We start from the raw sequence: 19,962 nt of genomic DNA, 5'->3' as shown, positions 1-19,962 counted from the left end.
ATACCTCATTTATATCATTTTTTTTATGTTTTGGCGCTTTTATACGATAAAAGCTATTTTATAGAAAAAATAATTATTTTGGCATCGCTTTATTCTCAGGACTATAACTTTTTTATTTTTTTGGTTATGATGCTATATGGCGGCTCGTTTTTTGCGGGACAAGATGACGTTTTCAGAGGTACCATGGTTATTTATATCCGTCTTTTTGATCGCGTGTTATTCCACTTTTTGTTCAGCGTTATGATAATAAAGCGTTGTTTTTTGGCTCGTTTTTTTTTTTTTTTTCTTACGGTGTTCACTGAAGGGGTTAACTAGTGGGCCAGTTTTATAGGTCGGGTCGTTACGGACGCGGCGATACTAAATATGTGTACTTTTATTGTTTTTTTTGTTTTTTTTTTATGTAAAGAAATGTATTTATGGGAATAATATTTTTTTTTTTCTGCTTTATTTAGGAATTTTTTTTTTTTTTTTTTTTTACAAGTGTGGAAATTTTTTTTTTTACTTTTTCACTTTGTCCCAGGGGGGGACATCACAGATCACCGATCTGACAGTGTGCACAGCACTCTGTTAGATCGGTGATCTGACATACAGCCGGGCAGGATTAGAGCTGCAGCTGCAGCCTGATCCTGACCCGGAAGTGCTCCCTGCAGGACCCGGATGCAGCCCGGCGGCCATTTTGGATCCGGGGACTGCAGGGAGAAGACGCTCGGTACACGGTGAGCACATCACCGTGTACCGATCGTCTCAGGGAAGCCCGCAGGGAGCCCCCTCCCTGCGCGATGCTTCCCTGCACCGCCGGCACACCGCGATCATCTTTGATCGCGGTGTGCCGGGGGTTAATGTGCCGGGAGCGGTCCGTGACCGCTCCTGGCACATAGTGCCGGATGTCAGCTGCGATAGGCAGCTGACACCCGGCCGCGATCGGCCGCGCTCCCCCCGTGAGCGCGGCCGATCGCATATGACGTACTATCCCGTCCATGGGAATTAAGTCCCAGGTCACCTGGACGGGATAGTACGTCATATGGGATTAAGGGGTTAATGGCAAATTCTCAAGAGATTTTCAATTCTTGGGTTCCATGTAGATCTGCCACTGATTTGACCCTATCCATGAGCAAACATTGAAACCCTCGGTGAAAATCTTTAGCATGTTTGGGGCATGTGCCCACAGTGCTGTGTACTGTATCGCCAATGTCTGACACTGGACACAAAACTCAACCCCTGCTGTGCATAATATCTGCAGTGTCCGGCTCCGTTCCCACCAGGAGCTTTGCTGCATTTTTAACTATTTTTGTTGCGTCAAAAACGCAGCGTCTTTCAGCAAAGTGGATGGGATTTATAGAAATTGTGGGAATGTAGCCTCAAATGTCCTCTGCTGAAGATTTTGCAGCGTTTTGGATAAGATTTGATTAAATCTCATTGTTTGCTGCTGTTGTGATAGTAGATGGGATCGGCTGAGAATCTATGGGCGCGTTGCCACCCAGTGAATATGCAGCAGATTTTCCACTGGATTTGCATGAAAATCTCTGGTGTCACACAGACACACATGAAGTGACCCAGAAGCTGCTCTCAGATAAAGTGACAGATTTCCTATTAAAAGACAAATATGTGGAATTGTCGTCTTAATTTTACTGATGACCGGATTAACTTCTTTTTTTTTTTTTCTTTTTTTTTTTCATCACTAGTACATGGACCAACTTAGCACTACATAAAAACGCCTGTATCTCTGGAACCATATGGCGAATGTAGGGGGAAAAAATTGATAAAACTCAGGAATAAGGGGGAATAAAATACTAAAACTGGCAGCTTAACCTGGTGACAGGCCCTAATTTAAAACTGAAGAGCCAGTGTATGAAAAATGTGCACACTCTGGGTGATATTTATCTATAGTTTGTGAAGTCATTTAACACTGCATCTTGCAGCAATATATGTCGGGAGTGATCGGACTCTGATGACATTGGAATACCTGTGCTGGTGAGACCAGAGGGTCCCTCCGCTGCTGCCACTAGGGGGAGCCTTCTCTGGTTGTGCTCAGATACCCTTGGTGGTATTCATAGACTTAGACTAAGGGGATTTCAGTCTCCCAGTCAAAAATCCAGAGCACCATCTCAAGTTTTACACAACTCAGCATTCTGAGCACTGCTACATCTACAGCAGAAAAAACAGGGATTATATCAAAACTGCACCTTACAGCCCAGTAAGTGAAACCTTGTTGGAATCAGGCTCTCTGCCCTTGCATAATGCAACTCTCAGATTCCCTAGCAAAAAGCTGCTGACAAATTACCTTTAACAGTGTAAGTTCCTGAAAAGAAAAAAAAATGTAATCTTTCAGCAGCATGTACTGATTCACCCTATGTGGGATATGGATCCATAGCAATTATGGTTCCTGACCATAATGCCAAAGATCTGGTAGCCATACTGTGACAACAGTAAAGAGGCAGAATCGCTTTTGTGGACCCACGGAAAGCTGGATGACACAAGCTATGCATAGGGTTATGAGTACTGTCACTTCTCACACCTTTTACCCTTCTATGAAATTGCCCCAAAACTAACATACCTGACGAAAACCGCAGATCACAGCTGCCAGTGAGTGACGTGAGCTGTGATCCTTCCGTGGATGTGTCGGGATGATTAGATGTAATGGGAGAGGTTTTACTTCTCTTCTGTCCTTGTGTTGCTTTGTACCTGACAGTGTTTTGTGTTTGGTAGGTGAAGGTTGGGAAGTGCACGACGTCCAAACCAGGATTCTTTGATTTTGAAGGAAGGCAAAAATGGTAAGAACCGCATTGTGCATTGTTGATTTTTTTTTTTTTCTCCCCAATTATCCTAATAGCACAGAATCTTACAAAATGCTTGTTTTCGTTGGATGTGGTGAAGCGTCCCCTCTTATATTTTAATGTCTTTCGTACTAAAAGCAGTTTAACCCCTTAGGGTGCTTTCACAATTCGTTCTGTGTCCCCGTCGGGGCATATGTCCGGAATTCCTCACATAACGGGCTCCGGGTGCTTGCACTGACTGGGTCATAGGCCGTAATGGTGATGGCAGAGCGAACGAGAGCTCTGCCGCGCACCTTTTTTCAGGAGTGTATGTCTACATTGGACGGTCACTCAGACACAAAAGTCAGAATTGCGTTTTTTTGTTTTTTTTTTGGTCACCGCAACATTGCATTTAAACGCAATAATGGGCGATCAAAAGAATGTGTCTGCACCAAAATGGTATCATTAAAAACGTCAGCTCGGCACGCAAAAAATAAGCCTTCACCCAACCCCATATCACGAAAAATGGAGATGCTACGGTTATAGGAAAATGGCACTTTGTTTAAAAAAAAAAAAGTTTGGAATTTTTTTTCACCACTTAGCTAAAGAAGAACTTGGACATGTTTGGTGTCTATGAACTCGTAATTACCTGGAGAATCATAATGGCAGGTCAGTTTTAGCATTTAGTGACCTAGTAAAAAAAACCATACAAACAAGTGTGGAATTGCACTTTATTTGCAATTTCACCACTCTTGGATTTTTTTTCCCTGTTTTCGAGTAAATGACATAGTGAAACCAATAAAACAAGCCCTCACATGGCCGTATTGACTCTGGGAAGCTCTGGGAAGAAGGGGAGCGAAAAAAGAAAATACCTCTGGTCGTTAAGGACCTGAGACATTTTCCATTTTTGTGTTTGTTTTTTCCCCCACTTGTTCAGCAATCCATAATTTTATTTATTTTTTTTTTTTTTTGTGCCGAGTAGTACATATGAATTACTTCATTCATTTCACCATGTATTTAGAAAATGGGGAAAAATATCCCAAAAAGAACAACACACAGAATATAATTATATAATTATAATTATTTCTTGGGTAAATAGGGACTGAATTCACTTCCTGACTGTGGAGGTTGGCACCCCCTCTTGATAACTACCATTATTTTTTATCTTTGCATCTATATATCTTATTAGTGCTTGTGTTTTTATTTGAAAAAAAAAAAGTATTGTGTTTAGGGGTTTGGCTTTTGGAAAAGTATTGACGTATGGTTTCATTTTGACATCCACACAGCTGTAGGAGGGCTTTTTTTTTTGTGCACTGAGCTGATGTATTTATTGATACTATTTTGTTGTACACTTGACATTTTGATTTCTTATTTTACTTTAATTTTGGGATGTTTAGCGTTTGCTCTAAGTAATAATTTATGAGAGGGGATGATACAAATTATTTTTTCTTTCCCCATAGAGAATTTTGTACCTGTGATTATTTGATGGCTTATACTTTACGGTAGTATGCTCTATACCCTTGTATTGCAATTCTCCTATGAGGCTCACCCTCTAGCCTGGCTCCACAGGAGTGTTTCAGCTTTGGTAAGTAGTGATGAGCTGAAGTGCTCGTTACTGGAGTTTGCCTAGCGAGCGCAGGTATGCACCGAGTATCACGGGTGCTCAGGTGACATGTTAGAGTCCCCGAGGCCACATGTCTCGCTGCTGTTAGACCACCGCTAACATGGTGGGATTGCCTAACATACACAGGCCATCGGGCACCCTAGGCAAACTCCAGTAACCAGCACTTCCACTCATCACTGGAGGTAATCCATCGGTTCCATGTGATCATATCGAAGGTGGTGGATGGAAGCAAGTTCGCATCGGCAATGAGCTCATGTAAATGCTGCAGTTAGTGATGTAATTGTTAAATCACTGCCCGCCGCAGTTATGGGCAGATGCCGGCTATGTAACACAGCTGGCATGGGCCTGGTGTGGTAGGGCGACTCGCTCAGCGGTAAACACATGAACATGTCTTCTACTGGTTTACTTAAATCACCGCATAAACCAGTGCAGGGTTCAACAAAATAAACATGGCCTTTCTGGCACAACCAGGAAACAAAGAGATAACGTGTAGCACAGTCCTTAGGCCTGCGGGAAGCCGCCCGATCAGGGTACAATCAGCAGTCGACACAGTTGCACATAAACACTTCTCTGGAGCTCTCCTGCCTACAGACAGAGGAAAAAAACAGTGTCAGGACATTTAACTTGCCAAACCTGCACCCTGGGATGGAGATGTGATGAGTAACCCTTCCGCCCATCTCTTACAGATATTCACAAAACAAAAATCCCTGTCATGGCTGATTAACCCCTCTCAGAACATAACATGCTGGAGAGAAACTTATGGGTTTCACATGACAGAAAATGGCACTCCTCGTGACAACACGTCTCTTGTCACACTGATATGAAGCCGGCTCAGCTCTTGAGCTTGCTCATACTTTCCTTAGCAATCCATGAAAAATACATCATTAAAGGGTTAATTTTAGGATCACATGGACTCCTATTTAAAACAAGAAAAGTGTGTGTGTGTGTGTATATATAGGTTTATAGGGGCCAAACTAAGTTTTGTGATCAATACCCAGTTCGTAACCCTGGTTACAGTAGCTACATTGGTGTCAAACTTCTTCCTAGTTTGCCGCGGTTTACAAATAAAGACATTTTTGCAAATGTGATGTTATTGCTTAACAAAATGGGGGTGCTAAAGTGGTCACTATTTTAGTAAATTTTGCAAAAATCTGCAGCACAAGTGAACATAAACTGTTTATCTTATCAGAATTATCTACTTCCTTCTGCTTTCCTCAATGCCACCAACTCCTCATTAGAGAAGGGAGAATCTGTTAGGGTCCCTCATTATTCGGACCACCCCACAGGTGAGTATAATAAATTATTTTTCTTCTCTTAAGGTACCATCACACTAAGCGACGCTGCAGCGATACCGACAACGATGTCGATCGCTGCAGCGTCGCTGTTTGGTCGCTGGAGAGCTGTCACACAGCTTGAACATGTCGTCTGGCGCTCACCAGTCAGTGCGGGAAGCTGTCGGCGAGGGACCTGACCAGACACTGGGAATATAGGTATGTAGTGTTTTTTTTTTTTTTTTTTTTTTTTTTACATTTACAACGGTAACCAGGGTAAACATCGGGTTACTAAGCGCGGCCCTGCACCTAGTAACCCAATGTTTACCCTGGTTACCAGTGAAGACATCGCTGAATCGGCGTCACACACGCCGATCCAGCGATGTCAGCGGGAGATCCAGCGACGAAATAAAGTTCTGGACTTTCCTCAGCGACCAACGATCTCCCAGCAGGGGCCTGATCGTTGGTCGCTGTCACACATAACGATTTCGTTGCTACGTCACAAAAAGCAACGATATCGTTAACGATATCGTTATGTGTGAAGGTACCTTTACAGTTTGGGTTGGGGGCAGATATACAGCATTATAGAATGTACTGTATATCAGCCCTGAAAGGTGGCGGCCGTAACTTATATCTGCCAAAACTGGTGACATGTTCCCTTTAACTGCGACGCACTGTGCACGCCCAAGGATTGCTCTTTGCAGTGCAGTGTTGCTGAATATGATCATGTTGAAATCAAAATAATTTAAAAAAATAGTTTTATTTTGTTCCTTTCTTGACTCGGCAACTTGTGGGTTGCAACACGGCTCTACTCACTGACCTAATGCTGTGATTTAGTGTGATATTTAGTCTCTTGTCTTTCATACTGGCCAAAATCCCTATGTAGATAGACCTGCAGGCGCCACTTACCTGATGCAGCACCACGATGCACTTAAAAATGGAAAAGGCGGAACAACAGATATATCGTAACTGAGCACCATAAACATGAAATATGATGGCTTACTGAAACCTTGGCCCGAAAACATCTGTTGATCACCATTCAGAAGTAGAAATCACCTTATGTAATAGAGAAACCTTTCACAGACGTCGGTATAACAGTTCAGAAAGTTATCCGCCAGCAGCAGGTTAAGTCTTGGGGCCGCCGGCACTAGTATCGTCAGCCCTGAGCTTGGATATATTACAGCTTGATCGTGCTCGTGATGGGGGAAAAAAAATAAAATAGGGAAAACTACTTCCCAGAAAAAAATCACCAGTAAAATATGAGCACTGCTTATTTTGTAAGTATATTCCGTCGGGTTAATTCATTGTGACAGGGCCATTTGAAAGGAGAATTGCTTATTCACCCTGAATTATAGCTTCCATTTAATTTCCAAAAGCCAAATTAGTCTCAGGTTGTTAGGTTTTCATTCACATGCTCTATTTAATTTGTTTTGTTAGTAATTTTGCTTTGTTCCCAATATTCCCCGATGCTATTGAAGTGGCACTTTATAATGACGACCTATAAATGATATTCTGGAGCTAGCGCTTTTGTCATTTACATGAATAACATGGTGTTTTATGGGTGAAGGGAGCAATAACTTCATCATCGATTTTTGACCTTTTTAAAGTGTACCTCCATCCCAAAATGAAGACCACACCAGATTCAGGAGTTTTTCTCCAGACTTCTCTAGTCCTAAACATTGACTGTTTTGCCTGTAAACTTAGGCTTCTCTAATACTCCGTGCAATTAAGTTCTTTTATATACCCAATTGTCATTTCAGCCCCCAAATTTAAAGTTAGGTACCCGAACCGTTCATTTATGACTTTTTGACATTGCATGTTTTTGCTCCATCCAAAAGTGCAGCATTTGACAGTTCCCGTAAAGTGGATAGAAAAACTAAAACCACTTCTGAATATTTTTCTATCTACTGGCTAACACGCTACCAAGATATATTTCTTTCCCGTAAAGTGGATGAGATTTATAGCAATCTCATGCCGACTGCTTTAGCATAAACTGGCCTGCGGCGTTGGTTTCAAATCCACAACATGTCCATTTCTCTTGAGTACGCGTAGCTTTATGTACTGATTTTTCCCATAGATTTGAATTAGATAGTTTTATCAAATTGAAAACATCATTTTATTTTATTTTTTTAAATCATGACCTACCAAAAAGACCACGCATGTAGAAAAAAACTTAAAATCTGCCATATCAAAAACCCATCATGGGAATCTAGCCTAAATGTTTTTTTTCACAGGAGAAAGCCAGTTCTGAACTATTGGGGACACTGGTTCGTTACAGTTTTGCTCAAAAGTTTACATACCCCGGCAGAATTTTTGCTTCCTTACACTTTTTTGAGAGAATATGAATAACACCAAAACTTTTTCTCCACTCATGGTTAGTGGTTGTGTGAAGCCATTTATTGTCAAACTACTGTGTTATCTCTTTTTAAATAATAATGACAACCTAAAACATCCAAATGACCTTGATCAAAAGATCGCATACGCTGGTGATTGTGGCCTGATAACATGCACAGAAGTTGACACAAATGGGTTTGAATGCCTACTAAAGGTAACATCCTCACCTGTGTGTGTGTGCATAAAAGCCGAGTGAGTTTCTGGGATCCAGACAGACTCTTGCATCTTTCATCCAGCCACTGAGGTTTCTGGATTCTGAGTCACGAGGAAAGCAAAAGAATTGTCAAGAGATCTACGGGTAAAGGTAGTTTAACTGTATAAAACAGAAAATGGATATATTTTTGTATCCAAGGAATTGATAATGCCACTCGGCAGCGTTCAAACTGTGATTTAACAAATGGAAAATCAGCGCCTCTGTAAAAACAAAACCATGATCAGGTAGACCAACAAAAATGTCATCCACAACTGCCAGGAATATTGTTCAGAATGCAAAGAAAAACCCACAAATAACATCAGCTGCCATACAGGACTCTCTGAAAACTAGCGGTGTGGCTGTTTCAAGATGCACAATAAGGAGGCACTTGAAGAAAAATGGGCTGCATGGTCGAATCGCCAGAAGAAGGCCATTACTGCGCAAATTCCACAAAGTATCTCGCCTACAATACGCAACACAACACAGAGACAAGACTCAAAACTTCTGGAACAAGGTAATTTGGAGTGATGAGACCAAACTTGGACTTTTTGGCCACAACCATAAACGTTACATTTGGAGAGAAGTCAACAAGGCCTATGATGAAAGGAACACCATTCCTACTGTAAAGCACGGAGGTGGGTCACTGATGTTTTGGGGATGTATGAGCAAAGGCACAGGAAACTTGGTCAAAGTTGAACTAAAGATGGATGCAGCACGTTATCAGAAAATACTGGAGGCAAGTTTGCACTCATCAGCCTGGAAGCTGCGCATGGGACGTACTTGAACGTTCCAACATGACAACAATCCAAAACACAAGGCCAAATCGACCTGTCATTGGCTACAGCAGAACAAAGTGAAGGTTCTGGAGTGGCCATATCAGTCTCTTGACCTCAATATCATTGAGCCACTCTCGGAAGATCTCAGGCGCACAGTTCATGCCAGACACCCCAGGAATTTACAGGAACTGGAGGCTTTTTGCCAAGAAGAGTGGGCAGCTTTACCATCTGAGAAAATAAAGAACCTCATCCACAACTACCACAAAAGACTTCAAGCTGTCATTGATGTTAAGAGGCGGCAATACAAGGTATTAAGAAATAGGGTATGTAAACTTTTGATCAGGGACATTTGGATGTTTTGGGTTGTCTTTGATTTAAAAAGATAAAACACAGTAGTTTGACAAATGGCTGTATCCAACCACTAACCATGAATGGAGAAAAAGTTTGGTGTTATCATTCATATTCTCTGAAAAAAAGACCAAGAAAGCAAAAATTCTACCGAGGTATGTAAACTTTTTAGCACAACTTTATACCGTATATTTTTCTGCCTCTGTTACTGTCTGAAGGTCATAGAGGGGAAGAAATGCAAAGAAGAATCTCCGGTAACGCCTCCATAATATAACAAGGAGCCAATAGTTTATGATTTTTGTGCATTATGCATAGTCTGATCACTGTTTCAGTTTTTGCCTATTTTATCTAAAATGTAGTCAACATTTTTTATATATTTTTTTTTTTTTTTTTTCTCCTCCTAGGGAGGCGTGGAAATCCTTGGGCGATTACAGTTGTTACCAGGCGATGCGAGATTACATTGAAACTGTGAAAAAGCTTGATCCGGACTGGATCCCAGAGGTGCAGTATGAGTATATAATCGGCGCACTATCCTCTATGCACTTACCTTTCCTTGGGATTACATGTGGCCTTGATCAGAAGGGACGGTCCTTGCACAACTTCTCTCCGCTATGACCCATGTAGTATGTAGAGGCTTTATGAGGACGGCAGGTGTCGCTTGTCCTGACGCTGGGCTGTAGTGTCTCATTATATTACTGCCACAATGTGTCTCTGGCCTATAGTGTTACATTATCTATATTACAGTCAGTGTATGTCTCTTGCATAGTTTAACTAAAGGGGTTGTCGGGAATTATAAAAATATGGCTCCATTTTCCTTTGAGCAGCGCCACATTCGTGCACAGGTTGTGTCTGGTACTGCAGCTTCACTCTGTAGGAATGAATTGGATCGAGCAGCAATAACAACCTGTGGATGGCAGTTTTGCTGTTTTTGGCAGAAGCTTGCAGAGGTTTTCTATTATTGCATTGTCTATCCTGTGCGGGTCCTGAGTTTCCCAGTCCAGTGCTGCTTTCTGCAGGCCTTTAGAGCTGAAATCTCCCAGCATTCCTTGCTGAGTTCCTGCTCTGCTTTTGCTGGGGTGATTTGCATGCTGGGAGTAGTAGTCCATATACCTGGCACCCTGATGGGCTCAGTAGCATCGTCTGTTACTACTCTGCCTGGTTACACAGAATAAGTCATGGCTTCTGTAAGGAGAAGCCCAGAGCCCGTCATTGCGTCTTACTGGCCCTGCTCCTCCATCAGCAGCCATTGTATGGATAGTCTGAGTCCGCGGGTGATGAAAGCTGCACCAAGGGCTTACGGCGTCAGTCCTGACAGCGAGGTTTCCTCGGAGAAGCGCCTTCATGATAAAGACCGCCAGCTTTTTCCTAAGCAGTTGCCGTCGTTTTTTGAGGTGGCTCCTATCCCTTCTTTTTCTCCGTGCTTTAGGTATAAGGGGCAGGCGGCATCAAAAAGAAGCTGTCTGCAGAATGAAGATGTTACTTGGGTATTCAAATCCTGAAATGGTTAAAAGGGGAGTAACGAAAAAGTGAACGTGCGCACAGCTATGAGCAAAGGCGTTTTTACTTTGCTGAGCATTACGGTAACCTTTTGAGAATCTTTTTCCAGGTGGATTCTAGGCGGAAACCTGATTAAGATGATACGAGGGGCGATCCAAAAGTAATGATAATCCATACTAAACACAATGAATATAGTCAAAAAATAAATTTATTTTTTTTACATAGTCTCCTAACAAGTCTATACATTTAGTCCATCTCTTTTCTAAACTTAGAATTCCATTCGAAAAAAATTCTTGATCTTGACCCTCAAAAAAATCCCCAACAGCGGTTATCACGTCGCTATTGTCATCAAATTTCTTGGCCAGGAGGTGTTCCTTGAGCTGAGGAAACAGAAAGAAGTCACTGGGGGCTAGATCTGGTGAATAGGGGGGGTGTTCCACCAGTTCAAAGCCCGCTTCTTGAATGGTAGCCATGGCAACAGCAGCTTTGTGAGCCGGCGCGTTATCTTGGTGAAACAGCACTCCAGCCCGCAGTTTGCCGCGCCTTTTCTCCTAGATAGCCTCCCACAATCTTCTTATTTGTGCTGCGTAGTAGGAGCCAGTAATAGTGGCTCCCTTCTCCAAATAGTCCACCATAATAATTCCTTCAGCGTCCCAAAAAACGGACGCCATAACCTTCCCTGCTGAGCTTGACACTTTGAATTTCTTCGGCGTCGGCTCGTTTCCACGTCATCGATTGTTGTTTAGTTTCGGGATCAAAGTGGTGGATCCAGGTCTCGTCCATGGTCAAAAAACGTGACACAAAATTTTCCTTGTCTGCTTGGAACTTTTCGAGATTTGCTATTGAAATGTCAACTCGTTTCTTCTTTTGCTCGTCGGTTAACATTTTTGGCATCCAACGCACGGAGACCTTTCTCATATGCAATTCTTTTGCAAGGATTCTTTGAATACTGCCATATGAGATCCCTGTGACCTCAGCTACATGCCTGATAGTCACTCTTCGATCTGCCAATACAACTTCTTCAACTTTTTTCACGTTTTCTTCATTGAGGGACGTGGATGGGCGTCCTTCACGATGTTCATCTTCCGTCGATGTTCTTCCCAGCTTAAATTCCTTGGCCCAGCATGCAACTGTGGAATATGGAGGAGAAGAGTCCCCCAATGTTTCCAACAAGTCGCTGTGTATGTCTTTGGTAGTCATTTTTTTTCAAGCAGAGGTATTTGATGACAGCTCTGAGCTCGTTTATTTCCATTTTGATGTTCACTCCTCGGCAGTTCATATTCAAATGAATGTAGCTCCCAGGAATCGTGGTCTATTTAAGTAATTTTTTTTTTCCTGGACTAGTGGGTACCTAAGAGAGAAGAAAACATTTTATTTTAATTTTTGTGTGCAATAGAAATAACCAATTATCATTACTTTTGGATCGCCCCTCGTATGTGCACATCGTCTAACGAGAAGGTGTCAGAGCCACTTCAAGTGGTCGACTAAACCCTTCACAATAATAATAATAATAATAATAATAATAATTTTATTTATATAGCGCCAACATATTCCGCAGCGCTTTACAAATTATAGAGGGGACTTGTACAGACAATAGACATTACAGCATAACAGAAATACAGTTCAAAACAGATACCAGGAGGAGTGAGGGCCCTGCTCGCAAGCTTACAAACTATGGGACTTTTATGAAAATGGAGATGCCAAATGTGTATTGTCTACTTTTTTTTTAAAATCTTTATTTTAATAGGACGAAAGGGAGGCGATTCAAATGTAATATACAGGTACTTCTCACAAAATTAGAATATCATCAAAAGTTATTTTTTTCAGTTCTTCAATACAAAAAGCGAAACTCCTATATTATATAGTCATTACAGAGTTATCTATTTCAAGTGCTTATTTCTGTTAATGTTGATGATTATGTCTTACAGCCAATGAAAACCCAAAAGTCATTATCTCAGTAAATTAGAATAATTAACAAAAAACACCTGCAATGCCTTCCTAAGCATTTTAAAAAGTCCCTTAGTCTGTTTCAGTAGCTCCACAATCATGGGGAAGACTGCTGACTTGACAGATGTCCAGAAGCCAGTCACTGACACTCCACAAGGTGGTGAAGCCACAAAAGGTCATTGCTAAAGAAGCCGGCTGTTCACAGAGTGCTGTATCCAAGCATATTAATGGAAAGTTGAGTGGAAGGAAAAAGTGTGGTAGAAAAAGATGCACAAGCAACTGGGATAACCACAGCCTTGAAAGGATTAAGAAAAGGCCATTCAAAAATTGGGGGAGATTCTCAAGTAGTGGACTGCTGCTGGAGTCATTGCTTCAAGAGCCATCACACACAGACGTATCCAGGTCATGGGCTACAAGTGTCACATTCCTTGTGTCACACCACTCATGATCAATAGACAACGCCAGAAGCGTCTTACCTGGGCCAAGGAGAAAAAGAACTGGACTGTTGCTCAGTGGTCCGAGGTGTTGTTTTCAGATGAAAGTAAATTTAGCATTTCATTTGGAAATCAAGGTCCCAGAGTCTGGAGGAAGAGTGGAGAGGCCACAATCCAAGCTGCTGGAGGTCTAGTGTGAAGTCTCCACAATCAGTGATGGTTTGGGGAGCCATGTCATCTGCTGGTGTAGGTCCACTGTGTTTTATCAAGACCAAAGTCAGCACAGCCGTCTACCAGGAAATTTTAGAGCACTTCATGCTTCCCTCTGCTGACAAGATTTTTGGAGATGGAAATTTAATTCTCCAGCAGGACTTGGCACCTGTCCACACTGCCAAAAGTACCAATACCTGGTTTACAAACAACAGTATCACTGTGCTTGATTGGCAGCAAACTCGTCTGACCTTAACCCCATAGAGAATCTATGGAGTATTCTCAAGAGGAAGATGAGACACCAGACCCAACAATGCAGACTTGCTGAAGGCTGCTATCAAAGCAACCTGGGCTTCCATAACCCCTCAGCAGGGACACAGGCTGATCGCCTCCATGCCACACTGCATTGATGCAGTAACTGATGCAAAAGGAGCCGCGACCAAGTATTGAGTGCATTTACTGAACATGCATTACAGTAGGCCAACATTTCAGATGTTAAAATCATTTTTCAAGCTGGTGCTTTATAGCTTTTTCAAGCTGGTATTCTAATTAACTGAGATAATTAGTTTGGGATTTTCATTGGTTGTAAGCCATAAACATTAACAGAAATAAACACGTGAAATAGATCACTCTGTAATGTGTATGTATGTGATATACATACATACATACATACATACATACATACATACATACATACATACATACATACATACATATTATATATATATATATATTTTTTTTTATACTGAAGAACTGAAATTAACTTTTTGATATTCTAATTTTGCGAGAAGCACTGCAATCATTTTCACTGTCTCCCTTGAAGCCCAGCCACAGGTTGGGTTTCAATGGAGGTCTTCAACAGACCCCCATCTGCCTTAGCATCCCATTGGTGCTGTAATGGGGCAGCCTTTGGGTGCTTATAATGAAGCGCTGTTAATGCTGCTGTGAGAGTTTGCTAACCGGTCAAATGCCACTGTCAGTCACAGGTGGATCTCCATTCTACCTTCATCTGTTAAGGCCCCTTCACATTAAGCGACGCTGCAGCGATACCGACAACGATCCGGATCGCTGCAGCGTCGCTGTTTGGTCGCTGGAGAGCTGTCACACAGACAGCTCTCCAGCGACCAACGATGCCGGTAACCAGGGTAAATATCGGGTAACTAAGCGCAGGGCCGCGCTTAGTAACCCGATGTTTACCCTGGATACCATCCTAAAAGTAAAAAAAAACAAACACTACATACTTACCTACAGCCGTCTGTCCTCCAGCGCTGTGCTCTGCACTCCTCCTGTACTGGCTGTGAGCACAGCGGCCGGAAAGCAGAGCGGTGACGTCACCGCTCTGCTTTCCGGCTGACCGACGCTCACAGCCAGTACAGGAGGAGTGCAGAGCACAGCGCTGGAGGACAGACAGCGATAGGTAAGTATGTAGTGTTTGTTTTTTTTTTTACTTTTAGGATGGTATCCAGGGTAAACATCGGGTTACTAAGCGCGGCCCTGCGCTTAGTTACCCGATGTTTACCCTGGTTACCAGTGAAGACATCGCTGGATCGGTGTCACACACGCTGATCCAGCGATGTCCACGGGAGATCCAGCGACGAAATAAAGTTCTGGACTTTATTCAGCGACCAACGATCTCCCAGCAGGGGCCTGATCGTTGGTCGCTGTCACACATAACGATTTCATTAATGATATCGTTGCTACGTCACAAAAAGCAACGATATCGTTAACAATATCGTCATGTGTGAAGGTACCTTTAGAGGCAGATCCTGGCTGCGACAAGCGTACATGTGCGGTGGATGTGGGAAAGAGGGTTAAGGGAATTTGTCAGTAGGTTTCTTTTCTATGTATCCTGAGACCACAATGACATAGGGTCTGGGAGCTTAATTCCAGTGATGTCACTAAGGCTATGTTCACATTGGCGTTCCGCCAATGTGCGTCGCTGTTGCGCCGGCGACGCGCCCCTATGTTTAACATAGGGGACGCGTGCGTTTTTAGGGTGGCGTTTTTCGACACTTGTGTCGTTTCCGACGCTAGCGTCGGGCGCAAAAAAATGCAACAAGTTGCATTTTCTGTGCGTCCGATTTTGGTCAAAAAACGACGCACGCGCGTTTTTTCGTGCGTCGCGTCGCCGACGCAGGGCGGCGCAACGCTAGTGTGAACGTAGCCTTACTTTGCTGTTTGTCTAGCTTTTTAAAATAAAATTAGTGTTTTATCAGCAAGAGATTCTCTACAGGACTAAGGGTCTTGTAACGTGGACTTGCAGCCTATCAAAAGCTATATGCAATATACAGGGGTGTGGGTTTTTTTTTTTTTTTTTCAGTCTGAGGTTGCGGTCTCCAGCATTTCTCCTTTAAAAATAAAAACACAGAATCCCTGACTGGCTTTATTATAAGTTGGTGGAATGTCTCAGGATTTGTTGGTGTGTGTTATAGAAGGGATCCAAGCAGGCTGCTCAACAGATGAAATAAAAGCCCCAGATTGCAGAGTTCTCAGTGCAGGCAGGTCTCAGGCCCTCCTGGTCTTTGGCCTTTTTTATCTTCAGGAAAGCCTTTTGCCTGTGTAAAGTGGTTTTGAATTCTCCTCCTGTATTAACCTTTGGCCACTTTGTAGGAAGCTTTCCCATTAATCCAGCTCTGAGATCATCTGGAATTATTTGTTTATCTGCAATACCACCTCTATCCACTAAGTGGTGCACTAAGACAAGGCAAAGTCATAAACTTGTGCCTCTCCTGGGATACAGCAGACATGGTGGTGGACAAGCTGCACATCACCTCTTGGGGCCGCCCTTGGTGTATGCCACTGCTGTACAGGATTGTTTTTCTCTTGAGATTTGCACTGTTTTGCAGGAAACTTCTGGTTATAAACATGTTCTCCACACATGTTAATCAGACAACTGACCAGCAGGGGGCAGCAGCACACTATTTTTATTTATTTATTTTTTGCCTTTGTTTTCTGCTCAGATTTTCTTTTTTATCCTAATAAATTGGGATTGGATTTTTAGTTTGGTGACTTCTGTTTCATTCCAACACTCATCTGTTTTCCATCACTTATATTTATTTCATGAGAACTAGTACTGTATATACAGAAAATAAGTATAGACCTGTAACCGTTATCCGTTCTTCTCTATGCTATACATACTATTACCCGTACATTCGGGTCTCTCGACCATTGACCTTATTTGTAAAAAGAACAAATTAAAAATATTTTTTGTTTTCAATACTTCCCACCAGGAGAAACCTGAATCCTACCAGTGTCTATACTTATTATGGCACATTGCCTTTGTTTTTTTCCATGACTCTTTTTTTTTTTTTTTTTTTTTTTTTTTTCTGAACTTCTGCAGCAGATTGGTCATAATTTCATCTCACACACACACACACACACACACACACACACACACACACACACACACACACACACACACACACACACACACACACACACACACACACACACACACCCGTACCAATTGTTGGCAGCCTCAACTTAATATTTGGTTGCACACCCTTCGTAATAAATAACTGCAATACTTCGCTTCCTGTAGCCAACAACAAGCGTCTCACATCTCTCCCCTGGAATTTTGGACCACGCTTCTTCTTCTGCAACTTGCTCCAGGTCTCTCATATTGGAAGCGTCTTCTCCCAACACCAATTTTAAGATCTCTCCACAGGTGATCAATGGGATTTAGATCCAGACCCATTGCTGGCCACTTCAGAACTCTCCAGGTCTTTGTTTCCATCAATTTCTGGGGGCTTCTTCAAGTATGTTTGGGGTCATTGTCCTGCTGGAAGACCCCAGCTTTCTGACACTTCCTTTGGTAATCTTCAGATTTCATGATGCCTTGTACACAGTCATACAAAAAAACCCTGTTTGGGAGAGAAGAACAGACAAATCGCGGCGCCCTAAGTGCGTAAACACAATATTATAGTCTTTAAAGGGTGCACAATTTTATGCACTCACCTGATAAAAGACTAAAATGGCTTTAGATCGTGTATCCTCCAAATTCCCTCTGAGATACTTTTCAATATACAGGGCTTGCAGCTTGCCTCGGGTGGATCCAAGTGAGAGAGCCAGAGTAAGGCTCACACAGGATGAGTAGTTCAAGAAAAGCACATCCAGCCCATGAATGGCAGCGCTTCCCAGGACTCACATTCAAAGATGATATTTCATATTTTTTTATTTCATAACTTAAAATAGAAGAGATACTTAGATAGGGATTTGTACTGTGTTTTTATGATACCTGAAGAAGGATATATACTGTATCCGAAACGCGTTGTATCTCTTCTATTTTAAGTTATGAAATAAAAAAATATGAAATATCATCTTTGAATGTGAGTCCTGGGAAGCGCTGCCATTCATGGGCTGGATGTGCTTTTCTTGAACTTGTACACAGTCATGGCACCCATGCCAGATGCAGCAAAACCTCTTTTGAGCCTCCACAATAATTGCAAAGATCGAGTCAACTTCTCCCCTTTTATCTGGTTTCAAGTGAGACTTTCACATTGCCCACACCTGTTACTTGCCACAGGGGAGTTTGTTTCAAGCATGTGATGCTCGTTCAAAGTTTTTTTTTTTTTTTTTTTTTTTTTTCCCCCCCCACAATTTTGGAAAGGTGACAATTTTGTCTGGCCCATTTTTGGGTGGTGTGTGTGAAATTTTGCCGGTTTTTCTCTTAAATTTTGTGTTACACAAATTTGTATGTATTGGAACAATCCATGTGTAATTGCAATACCAGTAATTTTCTGTGAGCAATGCTATTTTCTGCCACAATTTCAAGGGTGCCAATATAAATTTTGCCATGACTGAAGGAGGCATCATGCTTTGAAAAGTCTTGCGTCTTAGGGTACCGTCACACTATAACATTTCGATCGCTACGACGGTACGATTCGTGACGTTCCAGCGATATCGTTACGATATCGCTGTGTCTGACACGCAGCAGCGATCAGGGATCCTGCTGAGAATCGTACGTCGTAGCAGATCGTTTAGAACTTTCTTTCATCGCTGGATCTCCCGCTGTCATCGCTAGATCAGTGTGTGTGACACCGATCTAGCGATGCGATCCAGCGATGCGTTCGCTTGTAACCAGGGTAAACATCGGGTAACTAAGCGCAGGGCCGCGCTTAGTTACCCGATGTTTACCCTGGTTACAAGCGTTAAACTAAAAAAAAACAAACAGCACATACTTACATTCTGGTATCCGTCAGGTCCCTTGCCGTCTCTGCTTCCAGCACTGTGACTGCCGGCCGTAAAGTGAAAGCAGAGCACAGCGGCTGTGCTTTCACTTTCACTTTACGGCCGGCAGTCAGTGAGTGCGGGAAGCAGAGACTGCAAGGGACCTGACGGACACCAGAATGTAAGTATGTGCTGTTTGTTTTTTTTTAGTTTAACGATTGTAACCAGGGTAAACATCGGGTAACTAAGCGCGGTCCTGCGCTTAGTTACCCGATGTTTACCCTGGTTACCCAGGGACCTCGGCATCTTGGTCGCTGGAGAGCTGTCTGTGTGACAGCTCCCAGCGACCACACTACGATTTACCTACGATCACGGCCAGGTCATATCGCTGGTCGTGATCGTAGGTAAATCGTATAGTGTGACGGTACCCTTAGGCTACTTTCACACATCAGGTTTTTGCCGTCAGGCTCAATCCAGCTAATTTTGGGGAAAAAAAAAAAAACGTATCTATCGGAAATTGTGAAAAACTGATGTGATGGATCTGTTTTTCCCCGGATCAGAGTTTGTGGATCTGCCAGCTATTTTGGATTGAGAGAGAGACTCCTGAATGGAAAATGCATGATTTGTTTAAAAAAAAAACCTGAATCCGTCGCTGGATTCAATCCTTTCACCTCACGTTTCACCCGTTTTTGGCCGGGTCCATCGCTGTCCATTTTTTTTCGACGGACAGAAAAAAAAATGTTCCTATGTTAATTTTCGATGGATCCGGCAAAAACGGATGAAACGTGAGGTCATCCGGCACTAATATAAGTCTATGAGAAAAAAATGGATTCAGCGGGAACTTTTTCCGGATCTGTTTTTTTAAAATTTGTCGAATTGTGCCTGATGGTAAAAACCTTATTTGGAAGGTTCCCAGTTAATGCCAGTGACCGGACCGTACTCCTGTATCCACGTCACACATTACATCTCCCCCTCGCCATCAGATAACATGATGCAGCAGATGTAGCATACAATGGATCTGCAGTATATAGTGTGTACACTACAGGTATATAGTACATCTTTATTATATAGGGCAGCATCCTTCTAGTACAACAATGGACCACTTACTGCTGCGCGGTGCCGGCCTGCAGCTAGAAGAGGGGATTACTCTACGGCTGGATTGTCAGTGATTAAAAAGTCATTACATGCAATCACTGATTAACCTTCTATATAGAGCGGACGGTGCAGCGTGACGTCACGGGGGCCAGAAAGGAGAACAGAAATTACACACCGTACAGGGTTGGAAAGATCTTGGTAACCATTGCGGCTGCTCGTGAGAAGTATTTCGGATTGTTCTCATGTGTTTA

General features: G+C 42.6%; 1 protein-coding gene across 1 annotated transcript in view; it reads left to right on the top strand.

Moving 5' to 3' along the window:
* The window catches only part of ACBD6 (acyl-CoA binding domain containing 6), a 100,165-nt gene that overhangs the window by 8,300 nt on the left and 71,903 nt on the right, over positions 1-19,962 (top strand). The window contains exons 2-3 of the mRNA XM_069737722.1: positions 2,707-2,771; positions 9,764-9,860. Of these exons, the coding sequence (XP_069593823.1) occupies positions 2,707-2,771; positions 9,764-9,860 (162 nt within the window). The remainder of the gene's footprint in view (positions 1-2,706; positions 2,772-9,763; positions 9,861-19,962) is intronic.

The sequence above is a fragment of the Ranitomeya imitator genome, chromosome 8 (assembly GCF_032444005.1).
Source record: "Ranitomeya imitator isolate aRanImi1 chromosome 8, aRanImi1.pri, whole genome shotgun sequence".
NCBI lineage: Eukaryota > Metazoa > Chordata > Amphibia > Anura > Dendrobatidae > Ranitomeya > Ranitomeya imitator.
The sequence above is the reverse complement of the archived record's forward strand: the minus strand, read 5'-3'. Positions and strand labels throughout refer to the sequence as shown.